The 18,152-nt window shown below is 39.8% G+C and overlaps 1 protein-coding gene across 20 annotated transcripts in view; it reads left to right on the forward strand.

The window, feature by feature from the left end:
• AFG2A (AFG2 AAA ATPase homolog A) overlaps positions 1–18,152 on the forward strand; it is a 226,725-nt gene that overhangs the window by 20,830 nt on the left and 187,743 nt on the right. For all 20 annotated transcript variants that reach the window (XR_009965407.1, XM_062621656.1, XM_062621652.1 and 17 more), the window contains exons 10-11: positions 8,308–8,462; positions 15,257–15,466. Coding sequence is in view for 19 of the 20 variants with exons in the window: in XM_062621656.1 (XP_062477640.1) it covers positions 8,308–8,462; positions 15,257–15,466 (365 nt within the window). In the remaining variant the exon portion in view is untranslated. The remainder of the gene's footprint in view (positions 1–8,307; positions 8,463–15,256; positions 15,467–18,152) is intronic.

The following is an 18,152-nucleotide window of genomic DNA, read 5'->3' on the forward strand; positions in this document are numbered from 1 at the left end:
ATGGTCAATACCAAAAGATGTTTTGTTATGGAGAGATTTTTGCAGAAATAGCAGAACACTGGATTTTGAGAAACAGTGAAACGTTCAGACACAATACAGAAGTAAAGCTACAAATTGAGTTTTTTGACTGGAACAGTTGAGTTTTCTGACACTGTGTTGATGTTCAGCATTCATGAGTTTTAAGTTAGTGCTATGTTCTGTAGATTTAAAGTTGGGTCCTTAATGGAGAAGCTGTTTTTAACCCGAAGCAGCTGACCTAGTTTGCTGTCTTAACAGGTTGTGAACAAATGCATCCTTGCTTGTACACACACATAGCAAGCAATGTGGCTTTTTTGGACTCGGACTGGAGCATATGTTTTTCTTGTTCTTTCTTAGAGCGCTCACTCGGAATGATTGCTTTTGTGCAGTAGAGGCTACATGTGGATGCTGCTGAGCAGCTTGAACGAGTATGCTTGAGACTGGGTGGAGTGTGTTGCCCTTATTCTTGTCTGGGGGATCCCTTGGCCCTCTCTGTTAGGATGCCCTTCACCCAACATCCTGTTGGGCAAAAACAAGCTCAAATTTGTTTTAGAATTACTCTCTTAGACATTTAAAGTAGTTCAACTAACTTTCCTAAGATTCCACAAAAAATGTGTTATTTTAGCTGCATAGGGTTAGATCATCACCCTTTTACTTTAGTTTGATGTCATTCTGATGTGATTGCAAAATTTCTGAATCTCTCTTTTTTTTTTTTTTTAACCCCCTGTGTCTTTTGCATATGCTTAGTGCAGAGGTGTTTCATTAGTGCAACTGTCTTTGTATTCAGAGAGGAAAAAGTCTTGCTCTGTTTGCCTCTCTGAAGAGACACTGGTGCATGTTAAGTTTCTTTTTAGTTATTTTTCCTTATATAAAATCTTGGGCCCATTAGGTTGTGTGTTTTGGTTTGTTTTTTTTTGGGGGGGGGAGTGTGTGGTTTTTTTTGGTTGGTTGGGTTTTTTGTTTTTTTTTGCAATGATACTTGTTTTTAGTTTTAGTGTGGAGAATGCTGCACTTAACTGCAGTCAGGGCATGTGAACTTTTTGTTTTCATCATAACTAAATTTAACTTTTTATCTGAAACTGGCTTGCATTTAGTTGGATGATGGGATTGCTGACTTCATATACACCGTTGAGGGTTGGCTATTTAATAATCTGTTTTAAGTGCATCCCATTCTACCTGCTATATTTATATAAGCAGGAAATAAAGAATATATTCAGAAGAGTTGATCAATAACTGTCATTAACATTTTGAAATAACTTTCATGACAGAGAGACATCATGTTCTTGCTCCTGAAACTTGAGTGATACAGAAGAAATTATACTATTCATGTGTGCATATAGAAACCTCTATGCTTGAATGAGTGTGAGGGTCCACCCCAAAACAAGTTGTCTGGATTGAAGAGTGAGGGGGTGCAAGACACCAGAGTAGCCTTCTTGGTGCAGCCCTATCTGTGCAGACTGGTTGGCTATGCAATGGCAGTCAGAACGTCATTCCTCAGCTTGCAGATCCTGAAAATTTAGCATTATGTCACTTTGCTTAAGAATGGAATAAATTCAGGGTGGATACCGCCTCGGGCTGGGTCACTGGCCAAGATGTGGTGGGAACAGACAGTTCTGTTTGGTTCCTGTTTATTTTCTGGACCTGGGAGTCAACAGGGCGTTGGTAACCCAGCTCTAAGTCGCATTGACGTAAGTGGTGTGCTAGTCACTATTCTACTTATCAGGGTTTGTGTCTCATGGGGGTTTCGGATCTCTGGATGCAAAGCTGGATGAGAGCTGTTTGCCAGGCAATGTTATTCTTCTATAGCAATGGAAGAAATCCTCAGCTGTCTGTCTAGCACCTTTGAATGAATGAAAATGATTTAACCAAGATGAAACTGATTTTTGAAGACACTCTACAGTCTACTTAATCATTCAAATTGTCCTGTGGGTTTGGTGTTAGTTTTTTGTTTTTGTTTTTTTTTCCCCTACAGTGACCTGAGCTGCTTGCTCCCCTGTGTTAACTTTGAAGGTTTTACAGATTTAAGAACTGAAAACAACTTCCTGACCTTTAATCTCTTAGAAGGGTTTGGCAAAACTGTGGACTTTATTCTTGCTGTGCACAGAGTCGTTCATGTTAACTGGTGTTTTGCTGACTGAAAGGTATTCCACAGGTTCACACACTTCGTTCTTCCTCTCCCATCATGTCTTTTCTAATTTTCTACCTCCTGCCAGCTGAAATAGGATAACCATGTTCACTGTTACTGCTGACCTGCACACAAGCACCGTGGTGTTTTTCTCCTACTAACAGCATTAATGTTCATGCAGTACTCCAGTAACCTGACATTAAATTGTTGCAAGTGATTGAGACTTGGATCCTCATGGTGCAGACGGTTACTCCATTTTCTGATTCAGGAGCAAGATCTGGTTATTAATTTGACTTACATATTTGGAATAAAACTGTTTGTTTTTTTTTTTCCAAGATACAAACATACTTTTTGGCAAATTACTTGTTTGAAAGGTGCATTAAATTTTAAGGATCCTTTAGTAACACTTTGAATTTTGGAAAGGCAATTGTTTCTCTATTTGTTCTGTGTTCTGGAGTTTGGTGATTGTTTTTGTTTTGTTGTTTGTTGTTTGGTTTTTTTTCCATGATACTCATTTATGCCATTTTGTCTTGTTTTATGCAGAATTTCATTTGATGCAGTTGTGTTTCTAAATTCAGATATTTTTTGAATTTTGGCTAATGCTTCTCTCCATGGTTCTCTCCAGATTCTGTTTGATCAGTTGTCTTGCTCTTACATTCTTTGAGTGACCATAATATGAGAACATCTAGACCTCAAGTACAGTGCTATCTCTGTGAAGCAATTGGTGTGCATTTTTTTCAGCTTTTGTGCTGAATCTGGTTTCAAATGTAACTTGGATCAGCAATGGTAATAGACTCCATTTCAGATGTATTTGAAACACAATTCTTCCCTTTTTCTACTAAAAACTGTAGGAGTTTTGTTCCCCTCTTAGTATATAGGGAGGGACTGAACATGATATGATTTATCTCCCTCTATCTTGCTCTGCTGGCTGTAGAAAGATCCGAACTAGAAAAGAAACTTTAGAAAAGAACTGTTTAGAGTAGATGTTCATCTTCAAGTTACAAGGTGGCAAACTTTCTCAGTATCTGAGTAAAAACAAATACTGTTTTCAGAGCTCTGCCTTTTTTTCTGCATAAGGTTGCATCAGCTATACTTCAGACAAGCCATTGGTGTAAAAAATGGCGCTATAGAAGAGCTCAGTTTTAGAATTCTGACTCCCTGTCAGGCTCCAGGTAAAATGTCTTCCTGGAATATATAATGACGAACTTAGGATTTGAAAGCAGTCTTAGTTCTTTTGCTTAATCAATAAAAGATCTTCTGGTGAAATGTGGCTTGATTTGTATGTCTGTGTTAGTTCTGCAGGAGCAAAATCAGCAGTAGGCATTTGTATGTAGAATGAATAGCCACTATTGGGGACAGAGCGTCATTGTTTTCAGGCAAAGTTCCTGTAGATCTTCTGACTTCACCTTTTGCTGTATTCTGACTTGACAGTGTTCTTAATTACAATTAGACTGATACTTAGCCACTAACCATTGCTTCTTGTCTTTCTCTCCTTGCTGTTCTGGTAGCCTGGCAGTCCTTATTTTTCTTCTAACATATGTATGGCAAACCTTAGCTTAGCTACATTTATGTATGAGAGCAGGCTACAAACAGGCAGTCTGGTATTCCTTATTTCCTTCCATTGTCATTGTCTTAGGATAAATGATGTGTGTGTACCTGATCTGGGACTAAACTGTTTCCTGTGTGAAATAAGTTTTGAAAATACAGTTCCTCCTTCCTTCCTTCCTTTCCCTCCGCTGTCATACCTCTCGACAACTTTTGGTCTGCTCCATAGACATGTTCCAGCAAATGCCAGAGCTCTTCATGAAGGACTATAAATTGTGAACGTACTCCCTACAGTAGGTTAGTGTTCAGGTTGGGTGAGTGAATTTGCAATGTTACGGTTACAAGGGATTTAAGGGCATTATCTTTTATGTGCGAACAGGAAATGAAAGTTCTTCAGGGATTTTCCCATATACGTACGGGGTGGGGGTGGGGACGACACCAAACCAAAAAACACCACAAAACAATCAATCAAACTAAACTAAAACCCCAAGCCAAACAGTGGAACAACTTTTGTGTGCATTGCCTGTGAAGTCAAGTACACGGTTCTTACGGTTTATAAAGTTCAAAATTGATTTTAAGATATACAAAATGCTTTTCCTATGCATAAAACTTGAAGTATAGAATGTAAAGATCTGGAAGTAGAGGAAGATGCCCTATCTGGTGTCATTAGGAAGCTGAAATCTTTCCATATGCTGTTGAGCATTCCACTTGCAGCCATGCAGGGGAGAATCATGTTGTTTCTTACAACTGTCACAGGTAGAAATGGTATGCGCCTTCTTGGTATGGCTGTTAACAATTTGGGAAGGAAATGTCAGATTAGCAGTGAAAGAAAAAACATTTCCTCTTGTAAATAGTCTTACAAGAAAATTACAATTTCTTTGAAGCTACTTATAGATTCTGCTATTAGAATTCTGGTAGGGTAAGCCCAGACAAGATGGATTTGCAGAGGAAGTAGCTGATGGGCAGTAAAAGGTGCATGACTAGCAGTCTTGTTCAGTTTGTTTCCTCAAGTGTTGTGTATTCCGTTTCAGAAACCTAAAGTGTATATGTTCATTGTTTTGAGTGGATGCTTTCTATTATTTGCAGTAGTGTACAGTTATACACAGACTGGCAAGTCTAAGCGTTGTAGAGTCTATTTTTAGGGTCAGACATTGTGATTACGATCTAATGTGCCATACTTAGCTAAACTATGAGCAATAAAATCTTTCAGGGAAGCAATGCTACTGATCTGGTACCATAGCCTGATACCAAAGAGGGATCATCTGTACCAGGACAGGGTGTTCTGCTGGCTTTTTCCCCTCTATTCACTTAGTTTCCTCTGTTCTAGACAGACAGGGTGAATTAGTGAGGTAGAACATACAGTTGCCCGACTGGAACAAATTATTTTCCATTGTTTGTAATCATGCATGATTTATTATGTTTGTTTCTTTTCTTTCTTTCTTTTTTTTTTTTTTTTTTAAACAGGGATTTTCCATCTGTGACCTACTGAGAATCAGTGCTGTTCACTATTGCAGAGGCTGCCTTATGAGTTAAGTTTCTGCTCTGCACAGCATAGTCATAGAATCATAGAATGGTTTGGGTTGGAAAGGACCTTAAGATCATTCCAGCCCCACTGCCGGGCAGGAATGCCTCGCACTAGACCATGTTGCCCAAGGCTCTAGTCCTAGGGACCAGTCTTGTATCCCTTTACTAGAAATAGGTACCCCATGCCTGTGTGAACTATCCCTCTGACTATATTTGCATCCTTCCTCCCCTCACACACGACTTGTGCTGGAATAAAACAGTGAAAACCTAGCCGCATGTTTCTGGGCCTGGTCAGTCACTGCCAAAAGGCTATTGATATTCATGAATCCTGAAGAATGAAGTAGCATTGGAAAATGAGCAAGCAGAGCTGTAACAAATGCTGTGCTCAGAGACAGTTCACAGCGCTGATACACACTCAAACCAGAACATACCCATGAAGAGTACCCGACAGCTGAGATGCTCAGTGTTTTTTGAGGTGCTGTGTCTGAATCTTCAGTTTATATACATTATAACTCCAGTACTGATAAACTTGGCTTTGCTGTAGTGTTTCACCTCCTTTGCCTCTGTGTTGCTTCTAGCAGCATCTTTTGCAGCCTACCCTGCTTTTTCTTACATTAAATAAGGATCTTTCAGCATCTTGAGGGAAGGATGTGTTTTTCTGCCTCTGGCAAGCTGCTGCCTGTATCCTATTACTGAGACTTCCCACCTCCCTCTTTCCTCCCCACTCCCTCCTCCTTCTCCCTGCCCCGGGTTAGAGGTCAATCTGAAATGCAGGAAAGAATGATTATGATAACAGGAGGAAACAGGAAAAATCATGCTTTCTTTTTCAATCTGTTTTTTATTATTGTTTTAATGTAAAACATTGTTTCAATTAAATGCTGACCTGTGCAGTGGCATGTGCGTGCACATGCTAAAATCAATTCAGGCTTTGTTTGAAAGCTGTGACCTCTTTATTCCTGTTCTGGATCAAGGCTGTTGCACCTTAAACCCACTGCTGAGGACTGAAATTTCACTTGTACTCCTGGTAGCCCTGGCAGTAATGGTCCTTAAAAGTGGAATTCTCCTTAGGCATTTTTATGTCCTGTTGTCTCTCAATTTTCAAAATAAACTTGCTTGTTTTTAAGAATTCCTCGTGTCATGAAAAAAAAAGGATAACCACAACACCATTAAAAGGGATCAAATGAGACTGGTGCGTGATGGAGCAATGGAGCAGATATGTGTAGAAATGAGCAGAGTTCTTTACTAGTTGCTTGCTTTCTCTATGACTTAATTTCATAATATGCTATTTATTCTTTTTCTTTTTTTTTTAAGTGGAGTGAATTGACTTCATCTAAAAGGACCTGTAGGAGTCAACCCCAATACCTGCTCCCAGCCCCAAAGTATTAACTGCAGTGGCACTAGAATAAAGATACCCAGTTTGTTATTTGCTTGGATGCAAATTTTAAATGTGGGTGGGGATACATCTGTGTTGCCTTGTGTAAGTTTTTGTTTGCCTAAAAGGAACTCTTTCTAAGAAAGGAAGGGTGGGGGGAGGAATAACATGAAAATTGTCAGGATGGTTAAAATGAGTCAGTTATGTTTTATACTTGTCCTCTGGTGACCAGATTTTCATTTCATTCCTTGGCCTCTTGAAATGCTTTTATTATGTCTTATTAGTTCTGGATATTCGGTGCAAGGGGAAACCTGAATTACAAACTTCACCCTTCCCCTCTCCATTATTGTATTAAGAGCCTGGGTATTGAATGCAGGTGCTCGGACTCTGCCATAATTGGCAGTTTCTGGAGAAACACCAGCTGTACTGCTTCACAGGGGAGATATTACATCTCTTCACACATTGTATATATTGTCAAAAACTCAGAATTCCTGTCACTGTCAGAAACTTTACATGTTTGCATCTGCCGGGGCCTCTGTAGAAAATATCTGCTGGAAGTTAAAACCAGTTCTGTTTTCAGAAGTAGCTTATCCGTGTTATTGTCCTTTCATGTAGCACTAATTGATGTTTTGATTAGTTAAATATAGCAAAGGTTTATCTTTGTGTGATCATGCAAGATGCATTGGTTTAATACTGCCTCATTTTTTTTTCTTTTTTTTTGTAACACGTGCCAACAGATATTACATGTGTGTTTACCTGTATATAAGATTATACTCATCATGCAATAGTATACTAAATGACGTATTTGACAGTTTCAGTTCACAGAACAGGGCTGGGAATAGAAGCAATAGAACTCCAAATTATATTAGACCTTAAAAGGCATGATTATATAGCAGGAACACCATGATGCTTCTGGGCATCTTACACAACAGGGGCAGTAGTTGCTCTCTCTGAGGAATGCTTGGGTACTGCAGATGGTACTGCTTGGTCCTGCCCGAGGAGTACTGGTATATTGATGGGTGGGACTTGTGCAGGTTTTGGAGGATAGAATTAAAGGGGGAAGCTAGGAATTAGTATCAAGCTTTATAGGTATTGTATGCAGGGGATTTGGCCAAACAAAGGAGAAGGTAGAAGCTCTGCTTCTGTTTGAATCATACGATCACTGAAGGGAATGAAGAGCTGTTGAGTGTTGCAGGGAATGTTTCTTGCATATCAAGAAAAATATGGGTGTCTGGCGTCTTACTGAATAGCAAAATAGGGTTCCAATGAAAGTAAAAGAAATCTCATCAGTTTGTTTTTAAGAGCAGCTAGGAAAATGCAGTCCTACTAATAGAGGAATGGACAAGCTTGCAAATGTCTTATTAATGTTTGCCTTGAATATATCCTTCTTCCTCTGTGCTTTAGAAATGTGTTTGGATCAATGTGTGACCTTTGGAGGTTTTGTCCTGTTAGCTTCATCTCTGGGAAGGTCATGGCTGTTTAATTCTGTCTTTTGGAACAGGTTTAGTTTATATTCTATCTGTGGTCATTAAATACCCCTTTTCTTGTGCTCTCATCAGAAGTGTCTCACCTGTTCTTTGACCTACTTAAGGCCCAGCACTGATACATTCTTTTGAACAGAATTTTCTTTCCAGTGCTGTTGTGTTTGTATGTTGTACACTGTCTGTTTGTGAGAGAACCAAGAGGAAGTATACATATTTCCATTTTTTTCTGTTTTTAATAGGTTTGTACGCATTGCGGAGAGCACTGGGGAAAAGACCTAATGTATTAGACAACGAGGTGGCTGGGTCAGTGATGATTGCTTTCAATGACTTCCTACAGGGGATGAATGATGTCAGGCCCAGCGCCATGAGAGAGGTGGCAGTTGATGTGCCAAAAGTAAGTCTTTTTCTGGCAATATGCTAGCAACATTGTGAAAGCCATGTTAGGAGTTGCAGTTAGGCATTTAAATGCCTTACCAAAAGAGTAATTCTGTGAAGAGGAATCCTCAAGTTACCAATAAATGTTGTGTGTCATCTTTTTGTTTGCTTATTTGTTTAATTATAATTTTGAAGACCTGTTTACAGAAGATAAAAGTTCCTAATGCTTTAGGAAGAGTTGGTAATGCAGGAGTGTATCTTCTATTAGTAGTTTTATATACTGAGTGGGTTAATGGGGTAAAAATCTTCAGATGTCTGCTGAAAGCAGATCCTGAACAGTGGTGAAAGCTGAAGCCTTTTGTAAAGCAGACATAAGCAGAAACCAACTGCTAGCATTTGTAACCAATGTGTATTGAAACAAAGATGTGGAGAGATTGATTGCTATGATTTTTTATTTTTTTTTTTTTTTTTGTAACACTGATTAAATCTACATGCAGTTCATACTGCTGTGACCTGAGCCTCTTCAGTGGCATTATGTGATTGTAGTTGAGGGCAGAATTACATACTGTAGGTAGCTTATCACTGCTAAGTGGTTACCAGTCAGGGGCTGGCATTATATGAACAGTTCCTTTGGCTCATCTTTACCCTGCTCTCTGCCTTCTCAGTTAGGTGTTATGGCAGCTCAGTAGCAAAACCAACATAAATTGGGCTGGGGAATTGATCTGGTTTAAGATGACTGATCTGGCTTAAGAATATTCAGCAAAAGAAAATGTATTTAATCTTACTAAATCTTGACTCTGCAAGTGATTGTGTTGGTGTTTCTCAGCAGCCTCCCAAGCCCTAGAAGAAAACATTTACGCCTCATTGCATGAAGATGAGTCATCTGGGAATTAGATTGCACAACTGTAGACACTTATTCCAAAACTATAAGAATGGGAAGTAAAATCTGCAAACAGGATGCTGCATGCAGCCAGCTCGGATATCACACTTGAGTTGTTAAGAACTGTAACTGTGTAGTGAAGTGCTGGGTGGAAATGCTGGGGTTGGCCCCAGATGGCTTTTCCTGGAAATTGTGTAGTGGCTTCAATATCTGCAAGGGCTAAGTAGTTCTGCTGAGAACAGAGTTACTAATTCTCTCGTTGCTTATTGTGCTGTTGGCTCTTGGGCTGACGTCATTATAACTGTACTGTGTCTTTTAGACATACCAACCTGTTTGGAGCCAGATGGAGCGCTGCTAAACAGCACACTAAAGACAGATAGAAGCCAAGCCTTGAGGTACTGCAGGGAATTGTTTCAGAATCCAGGTCAACCTACTACTCAGGCGACTTGTCCACTAAACCATCCTGCTGGTGGCTTCCTTGATTGTCTGGTTTTTAATTTGTTAAACACCAGCTGAGTCACTAGAATACTACTGAAATTCCTTCTGTTATTGAAGGAAAGATAACAGCATAGTGCAAGATTACTTCTGTGCTGACAGGACCTGCATTTTTACAGGATAATGCATATTCTGTGAAGATAGAGGGTAAAGTTCAGGCCCAACTTTTTGGTGCCTGGGGTGAGTTTAAAGTGGAACCACAAGTACCAGATGCAACGGATTTTGCATGCTCCTATATCACCTACCAAAGGAAGTGCTGGAATTCAGTTTAACTATGATTTTAGGCTGCAGAGCTGCCAGCTTACCAAAATTAAGGTACCTGTGCATGCTAAGAAGCAGGCCGAATTTCTGGAAATGCTGATACACTGTTGAAGAATGTCACAGTCATGTAAATCCAGCATTGTAACACAGCCATCACCCTCAAGGCTAATTACTCCATTACCATTTGTATTTAAGGCAGGGAGCTGATGTGCCCTACATCAGTTCAAGTCCATGGGTTCGTTAAAAGAACTTGGTTCTGCTGTAGCTGGGTGGTCAGGATGGCAGAGCAGGGGAAGCAAGCAACAGGAATCCAAGCCCCTGGTAGGGCTCTTCGTTGGGAATTTGGGATGTGCTGCAGGAACACTTGCAGACACCTGAAACTCATTCATGTACTTTAGTACAGTGTAGCTGTTTTAAAAGTTGACCACTCTGTGTTTTATAGACATGCACAAGCAAAAAGAAATAATAATAAAAAATCTATTTATAATTTTTATTAAACTTAGACTAGTGTAATTTGCTCTTTATTAACAAATAAATATGCCTTATTCTCACCTGATTGTTAGTGACTTGAGTGGCAGGCACTTTGTATTTAATGTACTGGTATTTAACTAGTGCATTAAACCAGAGAATTTAATTGGTTGATTTGTTATTTTCAGTACAGATTGTAGCAGACAGTGTCATGCAGCTTCTAATTCCTTGGATAGCTTTTTTTTTTTTTGAGAGGAATATGCAACGTTTTGCATTGCATGCTTCTCATATTGATTATTAGGTATGTCTCAAATTTTACAGATTTATTTTAGCTTCTCTGAAGTTGTGTATTGAAGTGCTCTGGTTGAAACTGTGTGTTTGATTGCCCTAACATTTGCAAATAATTTGATGCTGGAGTACTTGTTTTCAATAGAAACTAGGTATCTAAGAAGCCAAATAAGTGCAACTGCAGAGCCATTAATCAGTTGCATCATTTTGTGCTGATGATACTGTGTCCTAGGCTGCTTTGCTATTTAATATTGTGCTTGAATGTCTGCTTCTGCAAAACCTGTGGGAAACATTACTTGCTTGCCATAGAACTGACACTTGTAGTCTCAATTTCTATAGGAAGTTCTTCCTCTTTACTAATTTACCCCTCTTTTCAGTGCTTCCACTGAGAACTGGAAGTGCTTTTCAGTGTGACTGGAAGCTTTTCAGTGCTTCCAGTCCACAGACTTGGGCCTTTTACCCGTAAAACACTTAGTTGGCTGTAGGCCATGGTGTACTGTGATACTTACTTCTATGCTCTGCAGTAGTTTCTTATCAACAGAAACTGCCTTACTTACACCTTTTGTTGCATTCTTATCAAAATGTAAAAAATATAGCCTGGTGTGCAGGAAATGAAAGCTGGACTCCTATTTGGTTCGCTTTTTCTGTTTCTTTTTCTTCAGGAAACCTAACACTTGTGGTTTGATTTGGTTTTGTTTTCCCTGTCTAGTGTATCTTTGTGCAGTCATCCGGTATTGGTTAATGTCCAGATACTTCGTCTGTCAGGATAGGCTTGTCTTTCCTTGCTCTCCTTGCCCCAGAAGCTATCCAGCTACACAGCTGATTGTGTAGGCATATTTGTTAGAAAATCAAGAGTGACATTCCTTCATGTTTTGAAGTCTTTCCTTAACACTCTTTGTCTTCTAAAAAGTCCTTGTTAAAATCAACTTCAAACACTAAATGATCATCTATGAGATTAATTTGGTTTTCCCCAGAAGACAGAAGTCTGAGCTACACTAATTCGTAGTATCAGCTTTATTGCTCTTTATTACAGTTATGTTATTTGCTTGGCCGCACCTGGGTGAGGGTAGAACTTCTGGGTGATGCAGTTAGTTACAAGTAAAACTGTTGATGTATGTGCTGATTTAAACTGAGACTTCTGTGATTTTTAACTCTGCTTTTCAGAAGGTGGTTTGTTTTGCTTTATTTTTTTCACATTTCATTACTTTGCACTAGCCATGTGTCAACTGAATGAAAAAAATTCAAAGTAACTTCTAAATAAAGCCACAAGTAAATGGGCTTTGAAGAACCTCTTCCCTTATGATACCTTTGTCATTTACTGCTGTTGGATTTTTTTGAAGCTGGTATCATCTCTGTTACTGAATGAAAATAATTACTTGTTTTATCAGACACTACAAATTTTCATCAGCACAGACCTTGTTCACTGAAATCTTCAGCACTTGGAGTAGGGTGTACAGAAACTTAATTTCCTAATCAATCTTTGCTTATTAGGTCGTAGAATTGAGTGCTAGTAACTTGGCTGCTTGGAAGGCTAGAGGGCTATATTGTCTCTTGCAGTCTTTTGTCTTACTTAAAACCTGGGAAAACCTCTTGTTATACCCGTACTTGAGGTAGTACCTAAGGAACAAGGACATATATTTTAAATCACTTGCTTGGGTGGCCTTAAGCATATTGCTTCTTGGTGTTTGAGGGTATTTGATAGTCTGTGTAGAATGCTTTGCAGTCTGCTTCTGAAAAGTGCTCCATAACAACCTAGTTATTAGGGGATTTGTCATTGACAGAAATTGGGCTCTTTCTTCCTTTTACCTAATGCATATTCAAAATTTCTAGTGGGATAAACAGCCACAATGGAATGAATTAGTGGCAACAGAGTGAAAGTGTGTGTGCAGGAGGAGTTGTTGGAGGCAGAATTGCCACCGCATGCTTTTTTTTGTTGTTGTTGTTTTCCTTCTTTCTGCCTTTTTTTTGTCCTTCTACTAGTGTCCGCATTGCTGTGTACAACCAAGGCAAATGCAGAATACTCACTGCCTGGTTCCATGTAGCATCTTGCTTTCTGTTTGTACAGAACCTTTCTTGAGCTTTACTATGCATTACAACCTTTTTTGATGGCTGCTTTTTTCTGCAGCAGGGATTTAGGAGAGAGGGGATTCACATTATAAATCAGGAAGTTAATATTCAATTCTTCAGAGAGTTTCTCTGTAGTTGCCTTTCTTCCCTCTCCTATGGGTCTTTCTGAAATTTTTGTAGAGTGCGATGGTTTTGCTTGCTTGTTCCACTCAGCTGATGCTGTAATTCAACACTCAGATTTGTGTCTCTGCAGCCAGAAGGTTCTGGATGAGACGTCCTTTGCATGTCTGATTTATTTCTTTGCTGCTGCTGCTGCTGCTTAGCGACCTCAGAGGAGTTACTGCTCTGCACTGTATTCTGAGCTCTGTTGACCTGGGGAGAGGTGAAGATTATTACATCAGTATTTAAATCTTGGTGTCTTGCACACCGTAGCAGAGGTCTTTGTATATGTAAGCTCAGCCCCAAGGCTTGTCTTTAAAACCACTTCTGCAGTGACAGAATATCAGACTTCATTGCTTATGTTACAAGATCTTTCCTTTGCATTGGTGTGCATTTGAAAGAAGTGTAGCTGGCTGTCTGAATGTGTTCACTAGAATTTATGTTAATGGCAGTCAGGAAGTTACTTGAGGATTTGTGTGCAAAAGCAGTCCACCTGGTTCTTCCAAGCTTTCATAAATCTAAAAGAATTCTTTTGAATGTTGTATCATTGGTGGTTTCCCCCTTCCTCCTCCATCTCTGTCCTTTTGAAAAGGGTGTAGAGGGGAGTTTTGTTTAGGACTTCAGGACTTGACCAGAATCTTGCCTTTGCTGGTCCTTCTGCTCTCAGATTCTTCTTAGTAAGCAGTGGTGATCAGCTCTACATATTTCATGCTTCCCCTGGTTTGTAAAGTAATTATTTAAGAGCCAGAAGCTGTTGGCCACTAAGAAAAAGAGTTTAGTTTGTCTTTTTTCTAGAGCTCCTGTAACATATTCTTGGTCCAAGAGAGATGATGTTCTGCAGACAGCAGAAAGGCCAGTTAGCTTTTAAACTCTGAGTATTTCTGAGGGGTTGATCCATGCATGTTGATCTCTGCTGCGTGCTCTCTGCTGTCTTTGTAATCTTATTCTCTGTGACAGACTGACAATGGAGAAGTTTTATTTGGTTTGCTTCAACTTACACAAAAGTGCTTGCACCACATCCAAATGCTCTTTTACTTCCACTTCAATAGCAGACTGAATTGCCTCTTTAAGGGAATATCTACTATTAGTTTCCACTCTATACTAGCATCAGGAAAATAGCAATAGGGACAAGCAAGGAGTGACCCCAGTTTTCAAGTCAGGAGGAATGTGATAAATCGCCTTCTAGTAATACTCTGCTTGCCTTTCAAGTGTAGTGACTTCCCAGAGCTGAAGGGTGATTTATGTCTAGCAAATTTTTTGAAGAGTGTTTTAAGGCAGAAGATCATTTGATTTAGCTGTGTTTTGACATGTTTAATATTTGAAATGGACAGGAATGTATGGTGACAGGACGAAGAGCCAGCTGGGGGATGTGAGGGGAAGTCTCGGTCAGGCTTGTTGACAGCGATGTGGGGAGAGGTGTATCAGGTTTTAGATCTCTCTGCTCTCTTGGGTAGGACATATTAGTTCTGTCCTGATGTATGCCTGCCAAGCCTGTCTTGAATCTTCAGCAGATCAAATTTAACTGCATTTGGGCTTGAGTGTTGCTTTTGTGTGTGTATGGTTGTTTTTGGTTTGTTTTTTTTTTTTCTCTAGATACTTGTCTAATTGGAGAATTGTTTGTTCTCGAGCTTCTAGTCAAATCTCCATTGCCCAAGTCCTATATGGTGGCAGGTGCTGGCAAGTGGAGAAACTACCCCAAAACTCATAATACTTAGTCCTTTTCAGCTTAGTGGAATAGCTGGGATCAGGGCCTTACTCTGCAGCTATAAATAAAACCAGCTTGAGCTCATAAAAGCCCTTTCCTTCAGGGAAGACATCAAAGTAATCTGCAAATTCTTCATCAGCATCACATTAAAAATCCCAAGAGAATGGAGCAGAGACTTTGCTAGTGATCACCCCGTGTTGCTGCCTGTGTGATCATGCTGTCATTTTATTGTTGTTTTTCTATATTTTGTTATTGACCTTTGAAGTAGATACAAAATATTTGCTTACATCCGCCAGCATAAAGCAATTCTAATACCCTCTTGCTTTGTGTGACTTTATTAATAATTGCTTCTTAAAAAAGGGAAAAGGACTTTTGAAGAAGTGACTGGTTAAAAACATGTCATGAAATAACCAGTATGCATTCTACGGAGCATTTTTTAAAAATAGTTTTGCTCCATTGTCTGAATTCAGCAAAATGGTCTGTTTTGCAGGTATCTTGGTCAGACATAGGAGGACTGGAAGACGTCAAGCTTAAATTGAAGCAGGCAGTTGAATGGCCTCTCAAACATCCTGACTCCTTCATCCGAATGGGGATTCAGCCTCCGAAAGGTGTGCTGCTTTATGGACCTCCTGGATGCTCAAAAACAATGATAGCAAAAGCTTTGGCTCATGAAAGTGGCCTCAACTTCTTGGCAGTGAAGGTAGGCCATTTAGTCTTACATTTTCTTAACTCATGCATAACAACTGATAGTTTACTAATTTCCAGTGCTAGAGTCCAGTGGCTCTTAGTATTTGTGATTGTTGTATATGCCAGAGGAAACACCTTGTCAATGTCAAGTAAAGTTTGTGTTTTCTTATGAAAAGGACTAGTGGTTTCTTGTATGCTTTTCAAGAAGCTAATATTTATTTTTAGCAGAGTTACATAGGTGGGTAAGCTGTCTACTGGCATATTAACCATTGTCATTATTTAAAATCTTAAAAAAATGGAAACAATGAAATTCTTAAATTCAGCTCTAGATAATGGGTAGGTCTTCTTACTGTAATAACTATGATCATCTCATCTCTTACATTCCTTTTCATTCCTCAGGAAAGTAACTTTTTTTTATCATACTGTTCCTGTTTCAGTACAGATTTTTTTTGTCCTATTTGCCTTTTTTTTTTTCAGGAGAAATAGTTCTACTTCATCAGTTTTCAGAAAGTTTTCAAAATCAGTTATGTCTGGGTACTCTTCAGGAACCTGCTTAGTAAGGTTCCATGGGATATAGCCCTAGAGGGCAGTGGGGCCAAAGGCTGTTGGTTGATATTCAAGGATCACCTACTGCAAGCTCAGGAGTGTTGCATCCCAACTAGAAGGAAGTGCAGCAGGAGGGCCAGGAGACCTCCTTCGACGCATAAGGAGCTGCTGAGGAAAATTAGAAGGAAAAAAGAGGCTTATAAAAGGTGGAATCAAGGACAGGCAGCCTGGGAAGAATACAGGGATGTTGTCCGGGAAGCTAGGGACCAGGTTAGGAAAGCTAAGGCCCAGTTAGAATTAAACTTGGCTAGGGATGTGAAAGATAACAGGAAGGGATTCTATAATTACATTGCAAATAAAAGACAGGCTAGGGACAACATGGACCCTCTCCGGAAGCTATCAGGAGAACTGGCTACCCTGGATTTGGAGAAGGCTGAGGTTCTTAATGATTTCTTGGTCTTCCCTGGCAAATGCTCTGACCACACCACCCAAGTCTTGGAAGGCAGACACAGGGACTGTGAGAATGGAGACCCTAGGCCCACTGTAGAAGAGGATCTGGTTCAAGACCATCTTAAGAACCTGAATGTACACAAGTCCATGGGTCCTGATGAAATCCATCTGCAGGTCCTGGAGGAGCTGCCAAATGAAGTTGATAAGCCACTGTCCATCATACTTGAAAAATCATGGCAGTCAGGTGAAGTTCCCGACGACTGGAAAAAGGGAAATATAACCCCCATTTTCAAGAAGGGAAGAATGGATGATCCAGGGAATTACAGACCAGTCAGTGTCACCAACCAGGGCGGTTGGAACTAGATGATCTTAAGGTCCTTTCCAACGTTAACTATTCTATGATTCTATTAAGAAACGCTTTATAGAAAGATTTTGAATTTCATTGCTTATGAATCAGTGTAAGTCATTACTGTGGGTTGTATGGAAAATGCATGAATGGAAGTTATTTAATAATAATACTGAGCCTCAACATGTAGGAAGGAAAAAAAGAGAGCAGAGTGATTCCACATGGGGTGGCCTTGCAGATGTGTTAAAATGTTAATGAAGTGCAATAAAAAACATTTAAGTATTTTAAAAGTATCTCCTTCTCAGCAGTAAGATCACAAACCCTTGTCTGTTGGCCATCTCTTTACTCACAAAGCCTTCTGTGGTGGTAGTTTCTACACAGCTTCCTCCTCTGCCTGTCCTTTCAGACATCCTGTAGCTGTAGCTCTGGATCCTGTCCTCTCTGGGAGCAGAGGCAGTTGCCTTGCCCCTAAAGCCAGCACCTTTTCATTGCCTGCTTCCCGGGATTGTAAACATGCCTCTGGGTCACGTTCACATCAACAAGAGCAGCCTTGGAAACCTCAGCCCTTAAGAAACACTGCCTTTACTCTGCCTCCTCTGCAAGGACAAAGTAGTTCTTTGTACTCCAGAGTTATTGGTAAACAAGGTAACCTTTTCTTCCTGCACTGTTTAAAAAAAACCTTTTTCTTGCCCAAGGCCCTGATGCCTGAGAGCATGGGGAGGGATAAAAGGTGGCAGTCTGAAAAAAAACCCCAAACAGTTAAAAATGAACATTGTTACTATCCTGTATTCATCAGTCATAGCTACATCAGGCATTCTTACTGATGCAGTTAATTGTCCAAAAAGAAAGCTGGCTCATGCTGAATAGAAGTATCCAGAGGCACACTGATATGAAATTATTTACACAGTAATGCAATGTTTCTTCACAGTGGAGATCTGCAAAACCCAGTCATTGACAAGCAGTAGTAGCAGTGGGTAGTTTGGGGAAACTGCCTTTTATTCCCTGTGCATTTAAATCCCTTGGCCTGGAACTGGTCAAATATTCCATGTACAGGTGTTCCAAGAAATACATCTCTGGAGCATGTCCAGCCCTAGATATGTTGACTCCAGGAAGGGAGCATAGCCCACTTTCTCTAACTTCACATTTGCTTCCTGGACAGAAAAGGCAACATCCATTACGTACTAAATGTGTTAAACTTCATTGTCTGCAGCACTTATTCAGGCAAAACAGGCATGAATTAATTTCCACTGCATGTGTTCCTGCAATGAATCCAAAGTAGATAAATAAGTGGGGGGTTGGTTTTTTTGGGTTTGTGTTTTTTTTTTTTATGTGCCTTTTTTTTGTTTTCGGCTTTTCT

This window comes from Pezoporus occidentalis, unplaced genomic scaffold (genome assembly GCF_034315485.1).
Source record: "Pezoporus occidentalis ecotype Australia unplaced genomic scaffold, CSIRO_AGI_Poc_V1 ctg230, whole genome shotgun sequence".
Taxonomy (NCBI): domain Eukaryota; kingdom Metazoa; phylum Chordata; class Aves; order Psittaciformes; family Psittacidae; genus Pezoporus; species Pezoporus occidentalis.